This window comes from Amblyomma maculatum, chromosome 1 (genome assembly GCF_055883805.1).
Source record: "Amblyomma maculatum isolate TAMU_Amacu chromosome 1, ASM5588380v1, whole genome shotgun sequence".
Taxonomy (NCBI): Eukaryota; Metazoa; Arthropoda; class Arachnida; order Ixodida; family Ixodidae; genus Amblyomma; species Amblyomma maculatum.
In genome coordinates, this window is record NC_139344.1 from 219,602,810 (window position 1) to 219,623,493 (window position 20,684).

General features: G+C 45.9%; 1 protein-coding gene across 1 annotated transcript in view; it reads left to right on the forward strand.

The window, feature by feature from the left end:
• Positions 1-19,302, forward strand: part of LOC146205645 (forkhead box protein F1-like) — an 81,119-nt gene extending 61,817 nt beyond the window's left edge. The window contains exon 2 of the mRNA XM_084590316.1: positions 18,595-19,302. Within this exon, the coding sequence (XP_084446442.1) occupies positions 18,595-18,758 (164 nt within the window). The 3' untranslated portion in view covers positions 18,759-19,302. The remainder of the gene's footprint in view (positions 1-18,594) is intronic.
• Positions 19,303-20,684: the final 1,382 nt, after the last annotated feature.

The following is a 20,684-nucleotide window of genomic DNA, read 5'->3' on the forward strand; positions in this document are numbered from 1 at the left end:
ATTGATCCCGGTCATCATCAGTTGGGATGAAAACGTGGGATTCCCTTTCTGAAGCGATTAAGTGAAATAGAAGGCATAATTTAATTGTTACGATGCAAATAGTAGTTATTGTGAAAGAGTAGTAAAGGATAGGCGCTTGTTCGTTTTGCTGAAATGTTCCATGTGCAATATATTTATAATGAGCACCGTGAAAAAAGCGTTAGCCATTTGCTACGTTTGCGAACATTCAAGAATTAAATATCGACGGCAGAACGATCGCTGCCACACCTTCCGAATCACGGGAATTTAATTGTGCTGCATCAATAATTCAAGAGCGTAAATCGGCGCCACTACTGAAATAACTACAATTAATGATATTTCACTAGCCTCATCAATCTTGACAATTTACATATTGCCATTTCTATCTTTCTTTTTTTTTCATATATTGCGCATAGTCACTCTGCTTGCGCAGTTATATGCATTCATAGGCGAGCGTAGAATATTGGGTGAGTGAAAGATTCCGAACCTACTTCAAATATTAAATGTGGCTCTCTGTGAAGGAGTTCTGCGTCTTTCTCTACCGGCTTGAATTTGATTTGCTCACAAGCAATGGCATCGAGGCCCAGAATAAGGTTCTATATCAATATGAACTATATCAATAGTTCAAGAGGTAAGAGCTCGCTTACTTCGTTTATTATAACGTCACTTGTGCATTCTTACGTGCCTGAGAATGAAAATAAATTTTATGAATTTCAAATGAATCTCTCATCGTTGTACAGACAGTACAGTGAACATGCCCCCAGTTATCTTTATGGCCGACCACGTAAATTTATTAAAATATTTTGAGGAGGGTCATGAACGCCGAGGAGTACACCTGTGTTGACACAAATTTGCTACCTGTCGAAGGCAGGTTTTCTATTCGCTCCGAGAGGGCTGATGACACTATGTACACAATTGATTCGAACAAACCGTCGTGTTCTCTTCTTTATTTTTCCAAGCACAAATTACCCCGCAAACATTTCTGCGCTGTTTTCAAGTTTGTTCAATGACGGTCTTTCCTCTCACTCCGTAAAGTCTACCTGGACGGGCTGCGCATGACCGCAGCGCTATAGTACACAATCAAATGAAAACCTCAACAGCGGCAGTACTGCTGAGATCAACTCTGTAGTAATTACACAAAAAAAAAAATAACAGGAAGACGCTTAAGGTTCGCATTATGAGTAGACGCGATAGCGCATTTAACACCGTTTTTGCTTTGGGCGATATTTTTAATTTTTTTTCTCATTTAAATTACTAAAACATTTAGAATTATTGTTACTGTACCGTCAGTATACATCCCAAGGACACGTAAATGAGCCATGCTTACCACAACGCGTTCACTATAGGTGCCCTTCTAACACGCTGTCATGCAGAGGACCTGAGTTCGAACTCCTTTGGCGACAAATTTATTAAATTGCAAATTTTTCCTGACACGTTTTTTCTTAATTTTGGGTTATACGGCGACGGCGATGCCGTTTTGATCAAACAACCTGTATACACTGTCGCATAAAATACCCTTCTTTGCACCAGACAGTTAACTCACATCGGCCCTTGATTATATTCTTTATATTTTCCTGCGCTAAGTGTGCATACCTACAAGCTCTCTCTCAGACATTGTATAGTTTAGGAAGATTCCCTTTCCGAGGCGTGGAGGCCATATCCCTTTCTTTTTGCTCTTTGCTTTTCTTTCCTTTGGTTCAATAATAATGAGTACCTCTCACTACTACACTGCCGGTGTAATTCGCCCTAATATTTACTCTGAAAATGGTGCTACTTGCCACTGGCTCTGCGCAGGTCGCTGTAGACTCCACGGTCATACGCCACGTCATTGTACGCTTTGGTCGAAGGTATACAATACAAGTTAGATACCGCTAGACACACAGCTGGCGCCCGTAACCCGGAGCAAAATAGCCAGCGTAATCTAAGCCTGTTTATCTGAACTTATCGAAGTGCCGTAACATAAAAGAAAGCAAAAAGCGATGTCAACTGACGAAGTCAAGACACCAGTGGAACACCAAAGGCTTTTTTCCGTCTTTTGCCTTCCCCCCCCCCCTTTTTTTTTTCGCGCTATTTTGCTAAACAACGTAGAAAAATTCCCAAACTTATTTTCTCAGCAAAGTACGTTTTGTGTCTTGTATGAGAGGTGAGCTGACAGGCGTACATAATATCATGTCAAATGTCGCCTAAATACAAAAACGGCTAGCCAAGAGTTCGCGTCTTTTCAATCGCTTGTGCGCACACTATTTGCCAGACTTCAGGGGCACCACCGCCTGACATTAATATTTAGTTTCCCTTACAGACCAGCCGCATAGCAGATTCCGCGGTTAATGCCGTCGCCAATTCCATCGCGCGAAATTCACCATTCTCTTCTAAACCTTGACGCGAGTTGCTCAGAAGGGCTGCCGAGTTTTTACGCAGAATATTTTACTACTCTCCAAAATTAGTCATTCGAACACAATCGCAAGTCTCGGGAAGTGACTGAGCTTGCTCACAGCAAGATTTTCCTGTTCAGTTCCTGATCAGTCGGTGTCGAAGTTAGCTCCGGGTCGAAGCTAAAAAGTGCGGGAACCCTTTCATCTTCCATATTTCCTTTTTATCCTTGAGAAATTTCCGTTACCTATTTCTCTTTTTTTTTTTTTGTGTGTGTGTGTGTGCTAAATTTGAGTTCAGGTACTATTTCACTCGGTTTCTTTGATACACTACTGATGGTTAATGCATTTAGGCGAGAGTGATATAGTCAGGTATCAATGAGGCATGTCACATACAGCATCATCGCTAGCCTCATTAAATGCAAAGACACGTCATTTTGTACGATGTAGGCGGATAAGGTTAGTTACCAACTGCTCATTTGTAGTTCGATAGCACTCATGTTTCCATTTTTATTTCACAGCCTAAGCCCTATGAAATGATCGCTAAGAATATCACTGAGCTGACGAGGTTGAACGTGAATAAGAAGTTAATCGTCAGATTATTGTTCGGAGTACGCGGGTTCTGAGAGCTTCAGTGTACGCCTGGAAGGTTACAGTCTTCAGTCACGATCGACTACCTTCCAAACGGAAACGCGTCTAAGAAATTAAAACGACCCGCAGCGAAGGCTTACTGACTTTGGCGTTCTGCTGCTGTTGCCAAGGCCGCTTTGGCCGCGGCTGCAGAATTTAGATGTAGGCGACACGCGTAAGCACCCGTGAGTTGTGCGATGTCAGCGCACGCTAAAGAATCCTAGGTGGTTTAAATTAATCCGTCGCCCTCCGTTGCAGTGTCCCTCCAAGCCCACACGTCACTTCTGGATTTTAAATCGCAAATACTAGGCAATGAACTTGGCAAACACATGTTTTAGATATGTTGCATGGCAGCCGGTATGTTGATAATCGGGCGGGTGAATATTGGGCCATACACTGTTCAAACAGCAGTGACGCCCAACATGTCTGAGGGAAGAATGATTTGCTTTAGCAAAACACCCATCTTTCCGTGCTCTGGTAATTTAGCGTCTAACGACCAACTGCATATAGCCGGTTGGGACAAGTTCTAAAATATTTGCGCTCAGTTATGTGTCTGGGCATTGCGACAATGTCGGGTTCAAAACCCAGTAAAGAAGCCTGAGGCTCCGGTATTTGATTAACTGTAATAGTTAAGCAATAATTATCAGCAATTAATTAACTAAGTTCCAAGTTAAAATAATTCCCCTGTTTTCCGATGTTCGCCGACACTGGTACGACTACGCCACTGAAGCCGTCTTCGTATCCCAAAAACCCTTTGTTAAAAAACAAAAATTGTGGCCGGCTTCCTTGAAACACCTGGTATATAGAAACACCGAATATAGGGAAAAGGAGGGGCTCGTCACGAAGTGCATATGAAAGAAGCCAACGGCCATCGAAAACAATGAAACCAATAGGAAAGAGTTTTTTTTTTTCTTTAGTACATATTATACATGACAATATTACTTTTAAAAGGAATTAAATTACATTACAAATTACTTTAAAAAATCGCAAGTATGTAACTAAAAGGTATTAACTTACATCACCGATTGTTGCTACAAAAACTAATGACATTACATTACAAATTGCAATTACGACTGAAATTAATTTTTGGTTTCCATACACACAAATTAAACCCAACAAGAGCGGACAATTTCTCTCCAGGTGTGAGTCCCGCATTCTTTCGTCTTCCCGTCGAAATTCCGTCCCGGACAAACATTCCTTCACTCTTCTTTCCTACTGCAAACCCCATTACAAGGGTAGCACAACAACACCAAAACAATGAAAACAGATATGAAGGTCGACCACCCGTCACTTCCATCGCGGTCAAGACATAAACAAGCCTCAAACTCAACGTCTTGATCCCCGCCGTGGTGCTGCAGTGGTGGTGAACCAACGGGTGGTGCCCGACTACTGTGCCGGAATACCCGGGTTTGAACCCGACCACCAGCGGGTGCGTTTCAATGAAGGCGAAACGGAGTGCCATCCGTGTGCTGTGCGATGTGAGTGCACGTTAAAGAACCCCAGGTGGTGGAAATTTCTGGAGTCCTCCACTACGGGCGCGCCTTTCATACCCTGAGTTGCTTTGGGACGTTAAACCCTACAAACCAAACCAAACCAACGTCTTGCTGCCCGGATATATATTTCCTTCTCGTCCTCCTGCTCCTCCTCCTCCTCCTCCCGAGGCAGATGATTTGTGACCTCGGTGGTCCCAAACATCGCCCTCTGCAACTTGCGCTCGGTAATTCTCATTCCATGGCCATTTCCACCTACTGAGTCCCTCATCTCCTCTCCCTCCCTCCACCTTGTGGCGATAAGTGTAGCCAGGCGCGAGCACTCAACTTAGGGAATGCCGCTGCGCACGCCTGACTTCGTCATACGCCGTCTGCCTTTTCGATGGCCCCTCGGTGCCTTACATCTTGCTGCTTTCGAAACGGTTCTGCTATGTTATTATTATTATTATTATTATTATTATTATTATTATTATTATTATTATTATTATTATTATTATTATTATTATTATTATTATTATTATTATTATTATTATTATTATTCCGAGCTATAAACAAAATCTTCTCTGCCACATATGTGTAGACTCGGCGATTTTTAAATATTAGTGGCGGGCTGTCTTGAAACATCTGATACCCATGCATGCAGCAATAGAGAGCCGCCCTTTGAATCTGCTCTGCTAGTGCGTGTCACAGACGCCGCCTTTACGCACTAGGAACGCGTCGATTGGAAGTTGGTACTAATGCAAATAGCCCCGACGAAAAATCCAAAGCTTCACGAAAAATCATTCCACTAGGAGCAGAGCACCCAGTGTAGTTGCGTGAAGGTCGTGAATAAATCAGGTCCATGGGCCGCAGCCAGTTCTCTTAACAGCTCTAGCCGCCTTATCAGGGTATGTGGCACAAGAAGATGTGCATTTCATTTCAGCATGATCTTGGGATTGCGCCGCTCGTCGGTGATGCGTTAAATTCGCCGGTGCCTAATATTCTGAGATGAATATCCGTTACGGCGATTTTACCAACGAACGTGGTTGCTGTGCTTGTTTGATGCACATTTTTCGGTAACAAGTTCAATGCAGCAGAACACGCTCACAAGGAACCACAAGGACAACAAGTTTTACTTGATTACCTTTCTCGTATAGCGAATCCTTTAGTATGTATGTTGAATTATATCACCTGCTAAAGAAAGGCGGGTCTTGCGACTTTATTGGATTGTAGTTTCATCCAAAAACAATCACTTGACCCCGCACTGTACTTGACCAAGAGATGTTTTCACAGAACCGCCATTACACTGACTTTACAGAGCTGGCTTTACAGAACTTCATTTCCTTTCTACATTCGCTAGCTTATCAAGGCTTCGTTCTTCACTACAACACATGGCAAAAAATCGCACACAATGAGCCGAGAGCTCGTATCATCAAAGCTTCATCTGTCTCGCAGCTTCATCTGTCTCGATCTCGCACTGGTAGCGTGCTGGAAGAAGAGGACGCGCTTCGTGTAGCATGTAAGTTCCACGAATGTTCGGCCGCGCCTTCATCCCTTTCTATCGCAGTGGTTAGGGTGCTAGACTGCTGCACCCAAGAGTGCGTGAATTTCGGCCACGGCGACCGCTTTTCAAAAGATGAAGGCGAAAACAAGGCGCCCGTAGGCTGTGCGACGTCAGTGAACGTTGAAGAACCCACGGAGGTCGAAATTTCCGATGCCCTCCACTACAGCGTCTCTCATAGCCGGCGCTTTGGGAAGTTAACCCCCTTTAACCAAACCAAACCTTCCGTTACGACAGTGTTTGAGAATATATATATTTTTTTCGGGACGCGGGGACAAGCTCTATTTTATACAACGCGACATCCACGCGTATAGACTGATGTGACTCGGCTGAAGTGCCAGCGTTGCTTCATTCTGCCTCATGCGTAGACAGCTGAACAGCGCACATCCGTCCGGCGTCCGTGTTATGGGTGCGTCGCATGCAGAGCGGCTGCACCGGGCGTCCATCTTTTCGTATTCGATCGGCGCCGACTCTATTGAGAATACTGTGCACACGGCCTGCACCATAGGCACAGAGGAAACCCGTTGTTGGCTCGTTTTGTCCGCGCGAACACTGAGAATAGCTGGCCGATGCCCTCGGTGGCTGGCCCTCGGCCGCTGACAGTAATGGCCGGGAGCCGCCCGGGCGAAGGCGCACCAGCGGCCGCCTGACAGGCCTCGCCGAGGAACAGGAAGAGGCGGCCGGGTGTCTCCAGCTAAGACAATACGACTGCCTGTGTGTGGGCTCGACCCGCTACGAGGCTCCGTGTTTTTCTTTCACCGGATCAAGGACGGAACGCACGCGGGCACAGAAATGCACAAAGCCAAGTGGCGCACTGAGAAGGCGAGAAGCTCCCAGACAGCTCGGCTGGGTCAGGGCCCCACGCGCCCTCCGGAGGGTCGGGGACGCGACTGTCGCAACTTCCGCTGCGCGCCCGGAGCGCAACACGGTGTCTAGGAGCCGTAAATTCCGCCCTAATCACCTGTGTCCTCCCAGTTCCCGCCAATGTGACGACGGGCCGTTCGTCATCCTTCGCGTGTATGCTATAGGATGGATCCGAATCGGTGAACAAATAAGGCGTCAAAAAAAGAAAAAAGAAAAGCCAGTTTGCTCCGTAAAGCTTTTTTCCCGCACATTGCGGAGACCGATAGATTTCGCTGGCGGTTTCCTTCTACGGGCGGAAATGGCTGCATAGGGCAAAATAGCAAGTCTGATGTGAGCTCTGCAGTCTTTTTCTCGTGGGCGCAGCAAACTTTATCGGTCGTGTGCAGATTTAAACATAGCGTTCAGTCCTAGCGTTTAGTCCTAGCCAATGAAGCGATTTAAACTGCGGCTGTAAAGTAACAGTGCGTTCCTTGTAGCTGTGAGCGGTAAATACACAGAAAAGGAGAAAAAATAAACTTGGGCTATTCGCCAACGCCATAGAGTTGTTCAACCAACTAGCGGTTTATATCTGATATAGTAGTAGTAGTAGTAAAAGCACTTTATTTTAGATATATTCTCCTGTGAAAGTTTATTCCCTCACTCATTCACACGAAGGACAAGTGGCGACGTGACACGATGTTATAGTATTGGCGCCTATAGATACAATCGTAGCAATATATACTTCTCCTCAAAGAAATGTTTTGCTGGTGGCCATACGAGCCTAACATCAAATATACGCTTGCGTTGAATTTACTAAAGAAGTGAAAAATGCTCTGAACAGACTGGAGAGCATCGCAGTGCAGTTATGATTATGCTGCAAAATTCACGCCTTTGGCCCAACACCGGCTATGACAAATAAGAAATTACCATTTTGGCCTTCCCGCGGTAGATGAACCGCTGTTTTAAACTCGCGTAGACGGGAGTCTCTTTTCCTTCTGAGTAATTTTGAAAACCCCTGCGGCTAATGCTAAATAACTATCAACTTTATCTCCTCCTTCAGCGCATGCCGCTTGTTTACACAGAGTTTATATTCCTCACTAATGCGCAAAAAAGTTCTTCCTCTTCTGCGCTATGCACGCTGACATTACTGCCTCTTCTTTTGTCGCCCTCTTATTATTCGATGGCATCTCTAAACGCCCAAACAATTGAAAACCACAACTGTACACCGTAGTCTACAGATTCTTGCCCCAAGTTCTCTAACCAGGCGGTTAATCATGGCAAAATGAGAATAACTTCTTTGACTCGATGAAAGAGCATTGAACAAGGGTTGAGGGGGAGTCTCAGCTCGCAAGCCGAGCCAACGTTTCGACAAGCGGACTTGTCTTCGTCAGACCCTAGTTCAGTGCTCTTTCATACTGTGTAGCCATCTTCTTTCTCTCGTTATTTGACTGCCGCGACGCTGTTACGCATGCCACGTGACGTTCTTTTCATATTCTGAAAACGTGCGGGGAACAGAGAGGAAGCGGGAGCCAGCGCAAATAACGAAAATGGTACCATAGCTTATTGATATGCTGCATCGGTTAATGAAGTCGATGGAAAGGTGAGATAGTAAAGGAAAAAAAAAAGCCCAGCTCTATGCATTAATTACTGACCATTAAGAGACTAGTGAACCGTGACAACAATAGGAATGGAGAAGCTTGCAGCCACGCGCGAGGGCTTCACTCTATTCTTGCGGCTAACTTCAGACCACGAAAGCTAATGTATGTGCTAATGAGTAATTATTTCCCCATTGCTGCAACATCGGGACGCTTCGTACGATACCTATTACGGGATATTATAGTGGCTATTCTATGTGTTTGAGAGAGCCTGAGGTTCGATTATATTTTTTCGTCCCATGTCGGCTGCTGAACGCATGGTCGCGGGACATGATACCTTCCAAGAGGATTGCATTTTTGACTGGGGCGAAACGCAATGCACAGCCTGGTGCCACGTGATGCCAGCGCACGCTAAAGATCCCCAGGCTGCCGAATTGAATCGGAAGCCCCTCACCACAACATCCCTCATAGCCGTCCCGCTCCCATTTCCACGAGTAGTTTGGGGAGTGGTAAATGCCCGTTCCCCAGAAAATCTGGCGTCGAAGCTGTCGGTGTCAGCTTTGTGAGCGAAAAACCATGGGCATGGCACTAGTAGGGAGTATAGTTGTTAGGCTTGTATGGCCGGGTAGTTAGTTATTGGTCGAACGGTTGTGCGACGTCACGCAACCACGTGACATCGCAGATTAGGCAGGTTTCTGAAGCAAACTCGGGCTTCTCAATTCAGATGGGAGGCTGAGGGGAATCGAGCACTCCATGAGCCTCGCATCCCAAGTCAGGCACACCTCTATGATCTGCAGGCCAGTTCTTATACGGCTGGCTTGGGCGGGGCTTTATATATATGCCCGTGGGTCTTTGACATCATATGCGAATTAGTATTTGTGAGATAGCGCAGGCACAGAGTAAGAGATTAGCGATTAAACTAGTGGTAAAGTGCCTGCACACGAACGAGGATCCGCAAGAGGAATAGTAGAGAGAGAGAGAGAGACCTTTGTATGTCCTGGGCGAGGGCACCGAATCCAACTAGCCTGTCAACTGGTAGCCAAGCCTGCCATGTTAGGGGAGAAAAACAAAGGAGAAGCTAAAGTGTACCCCAAGATTTCTTTTTATTTTGTTATTATTCCGTGCTCGTAAGGTTAGAAAACTGCGTTTTCGTCCTGCTTTTTGGATGTATAAGCTTCCGTTCTATACGGCCGTCCGAGCGAGTAAACGCGGCTGTGTTGTCACTGAACTAGTGCTAGCTATACTCCACTAACGTTCAGCCACCCAAGTGAACATTGCTTGCTCGCGCACTACGGTGCAAAAACTTTGCTCGCAAGCGCTCGAACTGCGGAGCTCCCTCTGGTTGCGTATCGGCGCATTTCCCGAACCCTGCCCGAGGCTGTACGGAAGATGTGCGAATCGAAAAGGGAAGGGGAAGTTACGGCGCGGAAAAATAAAGTTTTCCCCTGTTTTGTGTGCGTTTGTTTAGAGAGCTAGCGCTGCCGCGGAGCGCTCTTTGGGTGCGGCGATATATTGTTTGGCTCGACCATGGTACAAGAGAACCGTTATATCACTCTGCACTCGGTTTGTTGATACATGCGAGTTGTCGCGTAAACTCACACAGAGAGGTCATGCAAAGGCCGTATGTAAATATACACGGAAACCCGCGCGTATCGAGCGATGCTGAGTACCGGGGCAAACACGCTGGCAACTCTTGAACTAATTGCATCCACACAAGTGCCGCGTATACCCTATACAAGATGTGTAGGCGAAAACATGTCACTTTTGCTAGGATTACGTTCGGATTCGAGCATTAGTAAACATGCACGCACGAACGAAACAAACTATTCTGGCTGGATCGACGTTATTGACAGAAGGCCGCTTTATCGGCTTTAGGCACAGGCCTGAAAACAGCACAACTGTGGTGCACGAATGCGCTGATCATGTAATTCTGTTTTCTTTTTTTTTTGTATTTCGCGGGCTTTCTTTGTAGTATAGATTTTTTTTACGGCGTTGAAATCGCTGTAAAAAGAAAAATTAACAACACACGAATGAAACTTGCCAGATGATCAACATTATCTCCTCGGAGGCGCATCTATCTTTTAGGCCAGTTCCTCAACTTCCGCAGGCACTACCAAAAAAAAAAAAAAAATATATCGTAGCTGAGCATCAAACCACTCGCTTGCAGCAGCTATATCTTCCCGTACAAAAACACGTGTTAAGGTTCGGAAACTGATAGCCGCTTCGAGCTAAATTGGGCGATTAAGGCATAATGTGCTGCATTTCGAATTTGATATTGACCAGTTTCTAACGGTTGGAAGCTCTGTGTGCGGAGGCATCGTCATGCGAAAACATGTATTCGAGAACATTGGTGGGCATTTTTTATTGTTAAAGCTTCCTCACGCAGTAAATAAGTGAAATAATTATTATTTGGTCTTTGTCATTACAGAACTAATATGATGGTGGTCTTGATCTGTTAGTTAGGCAGACAAAGTATATATATATATATATATATATATATATATATATATATATATATATATATATATATATATATATATATATATATATATATATATATATATATATATATATATATATATATATATATATATATATATATATATATATATATATTGTTGCATGCTGGTAACACAGTGGACAAAAAATCTTTGTTTCTACCACTCTAGATTGGCGCCGCGGCACCACCAAGTTTTGAAAACGTAGTTTCAATAATGAGTGCATCCTGAACGGACAAGTTTGCGTCGTTATCGAAAGTGTTGTTATCTTCGCGACCTCGAGTCATCTGATCGGTGGAAACGCCAGAACTGAAAGTAGTGGCAACAACCTGTTCCGGCGTTTCCTCCAATCAGAAGACTCGAGGCAAGGCAGACAGCAACACTTTCAATAACGATGCAAACTCGGAATACGATCCCATGAAAGCATCTTCCGTGCTCTGTCACTTATAACATCACATGCATGGTTTCTGGTGTCTGCTTTTTTTTTTTTTTTTTTTTTTTTTTTTTTTTTTTTTTTACTTTGTGTTATGAATATAATGCAGCGGGCTGCAACAAGAAATCGTCATCCGATACCGAAGTCGACGAAATGTTTGACGTTCTTTTCTCAAACACTTCGCGGTTGTCAATGCATGGCTCTTTTACTACCGTCTCACAGCAGAGTGCACCATCCAACTTTGTTATTTCAAGCAATAGATAGGACAGGGCTGATAAAAGCCGAATAAATGGCCACAGCTAATGAAGCCGATCTTTTCGTGGATCTGCAAGCAGCTTCTGCCGCAGTGAACCTAAGGCCACCTGTGAAATCAAGCACTGGTTGCAATGATGTGCATGTTGTCTATGTCATTTTCGCTGTCAGCTGGCATATGTATACTGCTCAATGACGTGAGATCAGCAACCGCAAGAGCAAAACCGCGCATCTCTGCGAAAGGTGCAAGGTGTACGTGTGTGTTAGTGATGCAAGGCTCTGTTTAATAAGGCAGAGTAACACCTCATCTAGCATGTTGTACTCAAGATTCCTGTGTGGAGCAGCAAACCTTGACTGCTGACTAAAAAAACACTAGTCTGAACTTCCGCCCTCGGAGCTCGGGTGCATGATGTCCACTGTAGTGAACATTCTATATCTTATGAAATAAACACTTTGAAAGGAGCAAAATATTTTTCTTGTGGTTTTCGGAATGCACAAAGACAGAAAACCACCAAAATTCGCACTTTGCACACGTCATCTTTTATAATGCAACAAAGGGATATATATATATATATATATATATATATATATATATATATATATATATATATATATATATATATATAAATTATATTTCGGATTCAAACATACAGCGGCGCCTGGAAGAGTGAATTAACTGCGTAGCTGTACTGACGACGCGACGATACGGCTTTTGCACCTCCCTGCCATTTTATGGGCACTCCTAATAGTACGCCTGTATGAAAGTCTGAACAGCGAAAACGAAGCTGGGTGCGAGCAACGGCCTTGAGAACTACATTTTGATGGTGGCTACCACGAAGTAACTCATGGCAACATTGAGCCGCGGACCACGCGCGCATCGCCGTGATTCTGCGGCACTGATTTGCGCTCTTTGCGGTTGGTAGATAGCCCGACGGCGTTACTGGGCATGACGTGACGAACGGTGCGTATCATGTTACACCGCAAATCCGGCGTGTTCATCGTGTGAAACCGTTTAAGCCAGCTGTTTGATGGATGCTCTGATGGATGACCAAACATTGTTCGGGGAAACTCCCGTTTATTTGCCTAAATGCATTTCTGGGTTGTATGAGCCCCACTTGCCGCGTCAGATTTGGAAGTAATGACGGCTATCGCTTAACTGTTTAATGAAGCCGCAGCTTAGTTTCTCAGATATTTTTTTTTCTCTCACTGCAATATTTTCTGACCTAAACGGAATAAAAACGATAAACTTTTTTGAAGGCTCCAAAACTACCACGCGCTATGAGGCCCGTCGTTTCGTGGTTTGGTTCTGCGTTTCACCCCTCGAAATGCGGCAGCTGCTGTCCCAGTTAAATCCTGAAATCGCTTGTTTAGCATTAGGGCACCGCAGTTACTGAGCTCCCGGGGCGCACGCAGAAGTGCTTGAAACACACCGTTCAATAAACCAAGAGCTGTCGGTAACGTCGTCGCTGAAATACAAAGAAGAAATAGACTAAAAAAAAAAACGCATACCGAACTAAATGAGAGCGACCGAGAGCCTGCGCCAACAGTTTACCAGGAAGTTTGCTTTCGCCAGGGAACAAGAACAGAAACAGAGCGCTAATAGAACGTGGGTGGAAGCGCCACGCTTGCGCCAATGCGTCAGCGTAGACTGGTCTTCGTCATGGCCCTAGTCAGAATGTTGGCATGTTCGAGCGAGTCTCCCGCTTTAAAAGTAATCCCACTGGCCTTTCAATCGATGCGGATTTCAGCATGGCTGAGCGTGGCTTACAAAGAACGACCCCTGACCCCGACGGCATAGCATATGGCCGCCTCTGTAATCTTTCTTACACTGCACTAGAAGTCTTATTCGGCCACATAAAGGAACTACGTCGAACAGGGATCCTCCCCAGGGAGAGGTTAATTTCTCGCATAGTTCCCACCCATTCCGAAGCCCGGCAAAAAAAAAAAATAAAATAAAAAAAAGAAAAAAAAGAAGAAAAAAAATCAGCTCTAGACTACCTTCGACCCAACTCTCTCGCGTCATGTGTAGGCAATCTTATGGAGAAGATGGTCCTCGGTTGTCTTAATTGTCTTACAGATCAACCTGATGCCCTTCATTGGACCATGACTCGATTTTGAGCTCATGTCTGCACGCAAGACACGAAGTTCCGTATTCAGCAAAATATATATCAATACTCCAGCAGACATGAATTCCGCTACATTGTAAGTCTCGGCTTTCAAAAAGCTTTGAACTCCATCTACCATTCTGTCATCCATGAAGAACTCAAACATATAACCTGCAGCTCTCGCCTGTACACTAATATCCAAAATTTTCTCACGGCCCGTCACTGCACTATTGAGCAGCCAAACTACCTTCAACCCTTCTGGATACCCTCTAGCGGTGTTTCCTAAGGCTCTGTTCTCTCTCCCTTCATCTTTCGTGCAAGATGAAAGATGAAGGGAGATGAAGACCCCTTCTCGAACGGGTGCCATCGCCCTCTTTTGGGCTTTACGCAGACGACGTAACCCTCTGGACTTCCACAAGCAACCCCGACACTATTTCATCCACCCTTCAACAAGGCATTGATATTGTTGTCAACTTCTTTCATCAGGTATAGGGCTAACCCATTCTCCTACTAAATCCGAATATGTCGTTGTCGCTAATCGCCCTCACCGAGCCCGAGCGCAAGCCGATCGCGACCTTATCCGCCGCACCATACGCGACACACCCCTCCCCGATCAGCGAATAATCAAAGTACTCGGTTTCGACCTTACGGAGGATGACAAAGCCACCGAATGTGACATAACACAAGCCAACGAATTCTCACTCTACTTACATAATCGGACGTATGATACACAGACGTCAGGACCTCAAGGAGCATGACATACGCCGCCTCATAGAACCCTACCTTTGCACAAGAGTCATGTATGTTCTCCCATACATATATACTTACCCCAACCCAAAAACTGAACAGACTCGTGCGCCCCGCCACACACCTGGCTCTCGGGGTGCCCCGCTACACCCCGCTCTCAAAGCTTTAAAAAAAAAAACCGCCCTGCACACACCCCTGGACTCAAGAATCTACATGCACCTCCTAGCACAACAACCACGCCCCGCCAACGCATCATGGCAGATAGATTTTTAGCTCCCTTCACTACAACATCAACGACCTGTCCCCAATTCCACCAAAACCATCTCCATGGACAACTCTGCCACCCGCAACATGCACCAAGTAAACCATACTCGCCGCAGTAAGGCTCGCATCTGTACACACCGCTACCGCTACTTCGACCCGACAGATTACCTATACAGACAGTTCATACCATGTCGAGACGCAGCAACGTACGGTGGCTGTTATAGCCCCAAGACAGCTCCCTATTGTCACCCACTTCTCACGTGTTCCCACCTACTTATCGCTCGAGACTCAGACCTTGGCAAACTCTGCCGTACCACTCTTCTCCAACACATCATAATCACCGACCGCCAAGACGCCCTTCGTGCCTTTTTTGACCACGCGCTCCCCCCTCACATCCTCCATCAACTCTTGGTTCATTTAGCCATTTACCAGGGCATGACCTATACTCTAGACTGGGTCCCAAGTCATGATGGAAGCCGGGCAACGAGTTGGCTGATCAGCTCTCCCATGCCGCAGCTTTTTCGGGAGATTGGCGCAAATTTGGCCCACCCACTATCACCCCCCCCCCCCCCCCCCTTCCGACAAAGCCCACCAAGAACGAGATAGGCGCCATAAGATCCTCCAAGAGCTTGCCTTCTATCATCCCCTGCCAAGTTCCTTTCCCGTCGAAATTCCTGCCTTGTCCGACAAGCCCAGACGCATAGTTTTCCCACCCCTTATATCCTCCATTATATCGCCGGATATCCCACCCTCCCCCTTACTGTTGTGGATACCCCGACACCGTGCACGTGCTGTGGGACTGCCCTCAAAGCCTCCAAGACTCTCTCCCACCCAATTATCCATCGCATCACTTCAGGAGTGGCTTGCTCCACCTGAGGGGGGTCTAATGGCGAATTTCAGTCGGCGATCCGGAGCGATATATATTTTTTTTCTACGAAAGCGGACATCTGTTTCGATGGGTGATTTGGATTCACATCCTCCTATAGACATCTTGCTCCTTCGTGGATTCGGAGCGCTTCGATCGCCCATTGGATTGGCCATGCATGCCTCATGCATGATGGTTAATGATGGTGGCCTATATTTTATTGGGAGAGGGGGGATATGTTTTCATTCCTTTGTGTCATAGCGACTACATCATATCGTCACTATCATTAATACCCGCAAAGGGAAAGGACTGTCACGAATAATAATTACCCCCGCGTTCTAGAGCTGCATGGCAAGTGTTTTAGTACTAGATCCAAACAAGGATGAACTTTTTTTCAACTACGCAGTAGATGCGCCCGACGGGCCACCGCACTTGCTGCCACGGGCCTATGTATGCCTCTGGTAGCAAACTGACAAGAATAAAGTTGCTGAGCAGTCGATCTGCAAATTTTAACCCAAAAGCACAATGATTAAAGAAATTGTGCTGACTCTCCGTGAAAAAAAAAAAAAAAAGCGTAAGAAAAATAAAACAAACAAATTGATCAAATTCTCGCCCTCTACTCGCATGGCGGCCACTTGTAGTCCAGGACAGTTGTACACAGAGCGTCGTGATGTCAGGGTGACGGAAAAGTGAAGTGGGTGAAGCTTGAAGGGAACGCAGTGTCACTACAATATAAATATGCATTCAAAAGGATCGAAAATTATGCGACTCTTTCGTGCATTAGTCTATATTAAATTAGCGTGTATTGAATATTTTCGCATATTTGTAATCCTTGCCCTCTTGTTTTTGCCGTAACGAGGGTGCTGTCTTTCTTTGTATACGTACGCTTGCAGTCAATTACGATCACTAAAACGAACTCCGGCCTGAGAACCTTAATTAAAAGTGCACGAAAGGGCGTCCTTACTAGAAAATTTCATTTTTGCTTTTATTTGGTTTGGGGGTTTTGTGAATAAATAACTTTAGGGGCAAAAACATAGCCCCTAATGAAGCCCACCGAAACAAAAATACGCCCGTACTCCTTGATTTCGGGAGACTCAACGTCATCACTCCGCGGTGGCCGATGAAAGTATTTTAATCCATGAACACACCCAAAAGTAATCTCCAATAATGTTTTTGGACACGACGTAATGAAGGTTCTGATAAAACCGCTACATATCTGTGGTTCAAAGAACACTGACCGAAACAACAAGCTCGCGAAGCAAGCGGATATGTTTTCGAAGGTCCGAAGGTTCGCGCACGAAAACTGCTGCACGTAGGCCGAAATGGCGCAACTTGAACCGAAACCAATACATCGTTGCTTTCCTAATGTTCGCTAAACTTGGCGTTTCAGATAGCTGAAATCCATCGAACTGAAACTGCGAGGGACTTAGCAAAAGTTTGTTTGGAATGTTCGCTCGTGATACCCGCAGTCCAGTTCATGTGACATGGAAGAACTCTGTCCAATTATTGCTCTCACCAAAAACTCAATCTATGGTTACTTCTTGCTACGTTGACGCTTGCCCGACAGTAGGATATGCATTTATCAGAAAAAAAAAAAACACAGACTTGAAAATACTTTAGCCGGGTGACTCAAAACCGCAACGTCTTACCTAAAAGGACAGGCTGCCATTGGCTTGAAGTGAATGGCGATGCAGCGTATACCCTTTAGAAGGGTGACGCGCCCTAAAATCGGTGTCGACGCATGTTTATGTGCGAAATCCGCCGGTTTGGCGACACCTGTATTTACTTTTTTCTTCTTCTTTTGTATACCATCTGGTGTGCAGCTGTACGCAGAGGTATCAGTGACGCACCATCATTTTTTATTTTTTTTTTTTTTTTTAAGCTGCGCGGAGACAACGTGATTAGTCTCAGACGACGTGCACGCTTCAACTCCCTCAACGAATGCAGGTGGAGCGTACTCTAACGCGAACGAGTTAACTGTCGCGCATTTTGCAGTGCTTTTCAACGAAAGAAAGGCGTACAAATTGAAATTTAGTTAAACGAACCGGAGATTAGCTGCCATTTTTTATTCTATTTTGTTATTCTTTTGCTTTCTTTCCCGTGACGAAGAATAGCCTCTCTTTTCAATTTGCTAAAAACGCATTCACAGCGTACATTTTCGTACCTACTGCCAGCCGTCCAAAGTCGCTCCTAATCGAAAATGGAATTCGTGCCGTAAAACAAGATACAACCATACGTATCATCGAGGTAAAACCGAGCTCGTCAGCTCGAGGACTGTGTAGATATGTATAGAAAGGGACAATACCGACTACAGAAGCACGTCATATCATTCTCGCTCCCAATACAGGCAGCGGTTGCTGCTCACAAGACTGGCAGCGGTTGCTTGGAGTCGGAGCTTCTCTACGGGCACGATATCGATGCCCGTAAGCCGACACAGTCGCCTTGCACACTGTCGGCTCTCAATTTTACTGTACACATGCGATAGACTTATGCGATACAACGAACGAACCAATAAAGAAACAAACAGAAAACTGAATTTCCACGCCGTCTAGGTATGCAGCACGAGACGATAGTATGCACTGCGGAAACCCTTCACAAGAGTGCTAGCTGCATCTTCAAATTTCAGGCTGCATGGCCGGGGCTGAGAAGCAATTAAGCTTTTTTTTTTTTCGCTGCATTTTTTTTTTCTTTTTCGCTGCATTGTATGCACTAGATCCGCTATCAGCTGGTCAACTCGGCTCTTCCTCCACAAGTGTTTTATGATTGTTCACTCGTTCGTTTTATAATGCTCTTCTAACAATTATGTTTGCCTTCTTCACTGCCTGGGCCTTTGTCAGTCAAAACGCCTATTGCTGGCGGCGTTTCGACAGGTAGACCGTACACTATGGTCACAGGAGCTCCATTTGGCAAGCGCTAACAAGCGCCCTGCTTCTTGTCTTGTGCAGGCATGCGGTTCTCCCACAGCGGAAGCAGCCCGTGCGAGCGCAAGGTCTTCTCGGCGGGCCCCTTCTCGGCCCCGCAACTCTCCGGCCTGGGAAGCCTCAGCCCTGGTGCACCCACGTCCGCGCTGCCCCAGCCGCTCTACTACGAGTCCAAGTACGCCCTCTGAGCAGCGCCCGCCTGCCGGGACTGCTCGCCGCCGGACGTCGACTCTCGTGCACGGTCACTCCGACAGCACAGATCAGAAGGACGAAGCGTTAAGTCAAACTGCTAGTCGACTCTGAACACGAGGCTGCCTGCAGCCTTTATAATAACGATCGGCTTGCAAGCCACAAGCCACGGGAAATCAAGAAAGTGTGACGACTCTTTTGGGCATTACATGCAATGTTGTCGCCGAATACTGTTCTTGGAAATACCGCCGGGTTGCTCATGACCGAGCAACTTTCCACCAATGTCTGAGGCAAAAATACATCGGCAGCCGAGCCAATGCTCTTAGAATCAGTGCGAAGTGCGAAGGTAGTGAAATCTTGTTTTTTTCTTTTTCTTGCAGGTGGGCGCAGTCGACTATTTAGTCGTGTTAGTCGTGGGAACCTCTCGCCTCACCGCAAATTCAACAACGTGCCTCTTTGTGGCGTTTTGTGTGCCCCCTGTTTTGAGTGCCCCCTATATGATCACTAGATAGAGGAAGGCTACCATGATGAGGCGACCTCTTCGTGGACTTTGGCGTTACCTTTGTTTGGTGTTTTTTTTTTTTTTTTTTTGCTTATCAGAGCTAGTCAAATGTCAGTTTTTTACCCAATCAGTTCACTTCCATGCGTTCGAATTAATGTCACTTTATTTTAGCGCATTATTTTAAGAAATATGCCATTCGAGATATCGTTCCCTTCTGGCACGCGTTCAACGCTGCTCCAGTGCCGAGATGTCGGTTTCGCTGATGCATATCGCCTTAGTTGACGCGCTAGCGGGTTTTCAGTTTCTACGCGTGAAGTGTCCGAAAATGCCCGCTTCAGTCGTTTAAAAGCCACAGAAACTGTCGACGCATTTTTTACCAGACGAAGGTGTCCGTACTGCTGGTGGCGGTTGAAATGATTTGTCAGCCCAAAGTGCCCCTTTCGGACCAGCTTGCCAAGTCGGGTCTTAAATAGTCCTAGCCTCCCTTCGAGATTGTCTTAAGAGCCTGCGAAGCGCAAAAGTAAGGTTCATTCCCTCTCTTATGGCTGCTGAATCACCCAATAGTGCAATGATTGGGAGACTGGAGGGGAGGGGGGAAGAGGGGGGGGGGTGGAAGGGAGCGGTCAAATAACTAGCGCTGATGCTCAAGGTGCAGTGAGAATAGAGTTGCCTTAGCCACAGATTTGGGGAGCGTGGAGGTGCTCTCGAATGAGCAAAGCGAATGAAATCTGGCTATAAAATAATACCGAGTTAGGGACTGGAGAGATTTAAACACTGCACAATTAAATTTCCGTTCGTTTTCGGCAACGACGTCGCCCGTAAGGCGGCTCACATACCCCAGTTGTTTTGAAGACGAAGACAGGGAGGAGATTCCGGGGACCCTTCAACACCCCCCTTGACGCCAGATGTAGGTCGTTCATCTTCTGTGGCGTATTATACGAAAACAGGCGTACCCGTGTTTCCCTACGCGGAGTAGTTGTGAAGCTCATTGACGACTGCATCGGCGGAAATTACCAGTACGTTAAGTTGTTCACAGCACGCGAGGAAACAAAGGAGAATCCTGTTTTATAACACGCACAGGGATTCATTGCTGTCACCTGTCGCTGCTGCGCGCAGTGATTGCTTGTTCGTTACCTGCGTATTTCTTGCACCTCGAATGCATTGTTTTGCCGGAATCCTCCACCAGCCCATTCTTGCACAGTTGACTGCCTACCGACAGTATTAAACCAGGTTTCTATTCGTTGACCTAGGACCCAGTCCTTCAGTTCCTGCCTTCCTTTTTTTTTTTTTTTTTTAATATCAAAGAATCGGTGCTATATGCATGCAAGTAGTTGATGTTGCTTGTCGGCCAAGCAAGGAGTGAAAATAGAACGTTACACTGCTATTACACTGCAGCTGCCAGTTTCATAAAGAGTTATAAGCC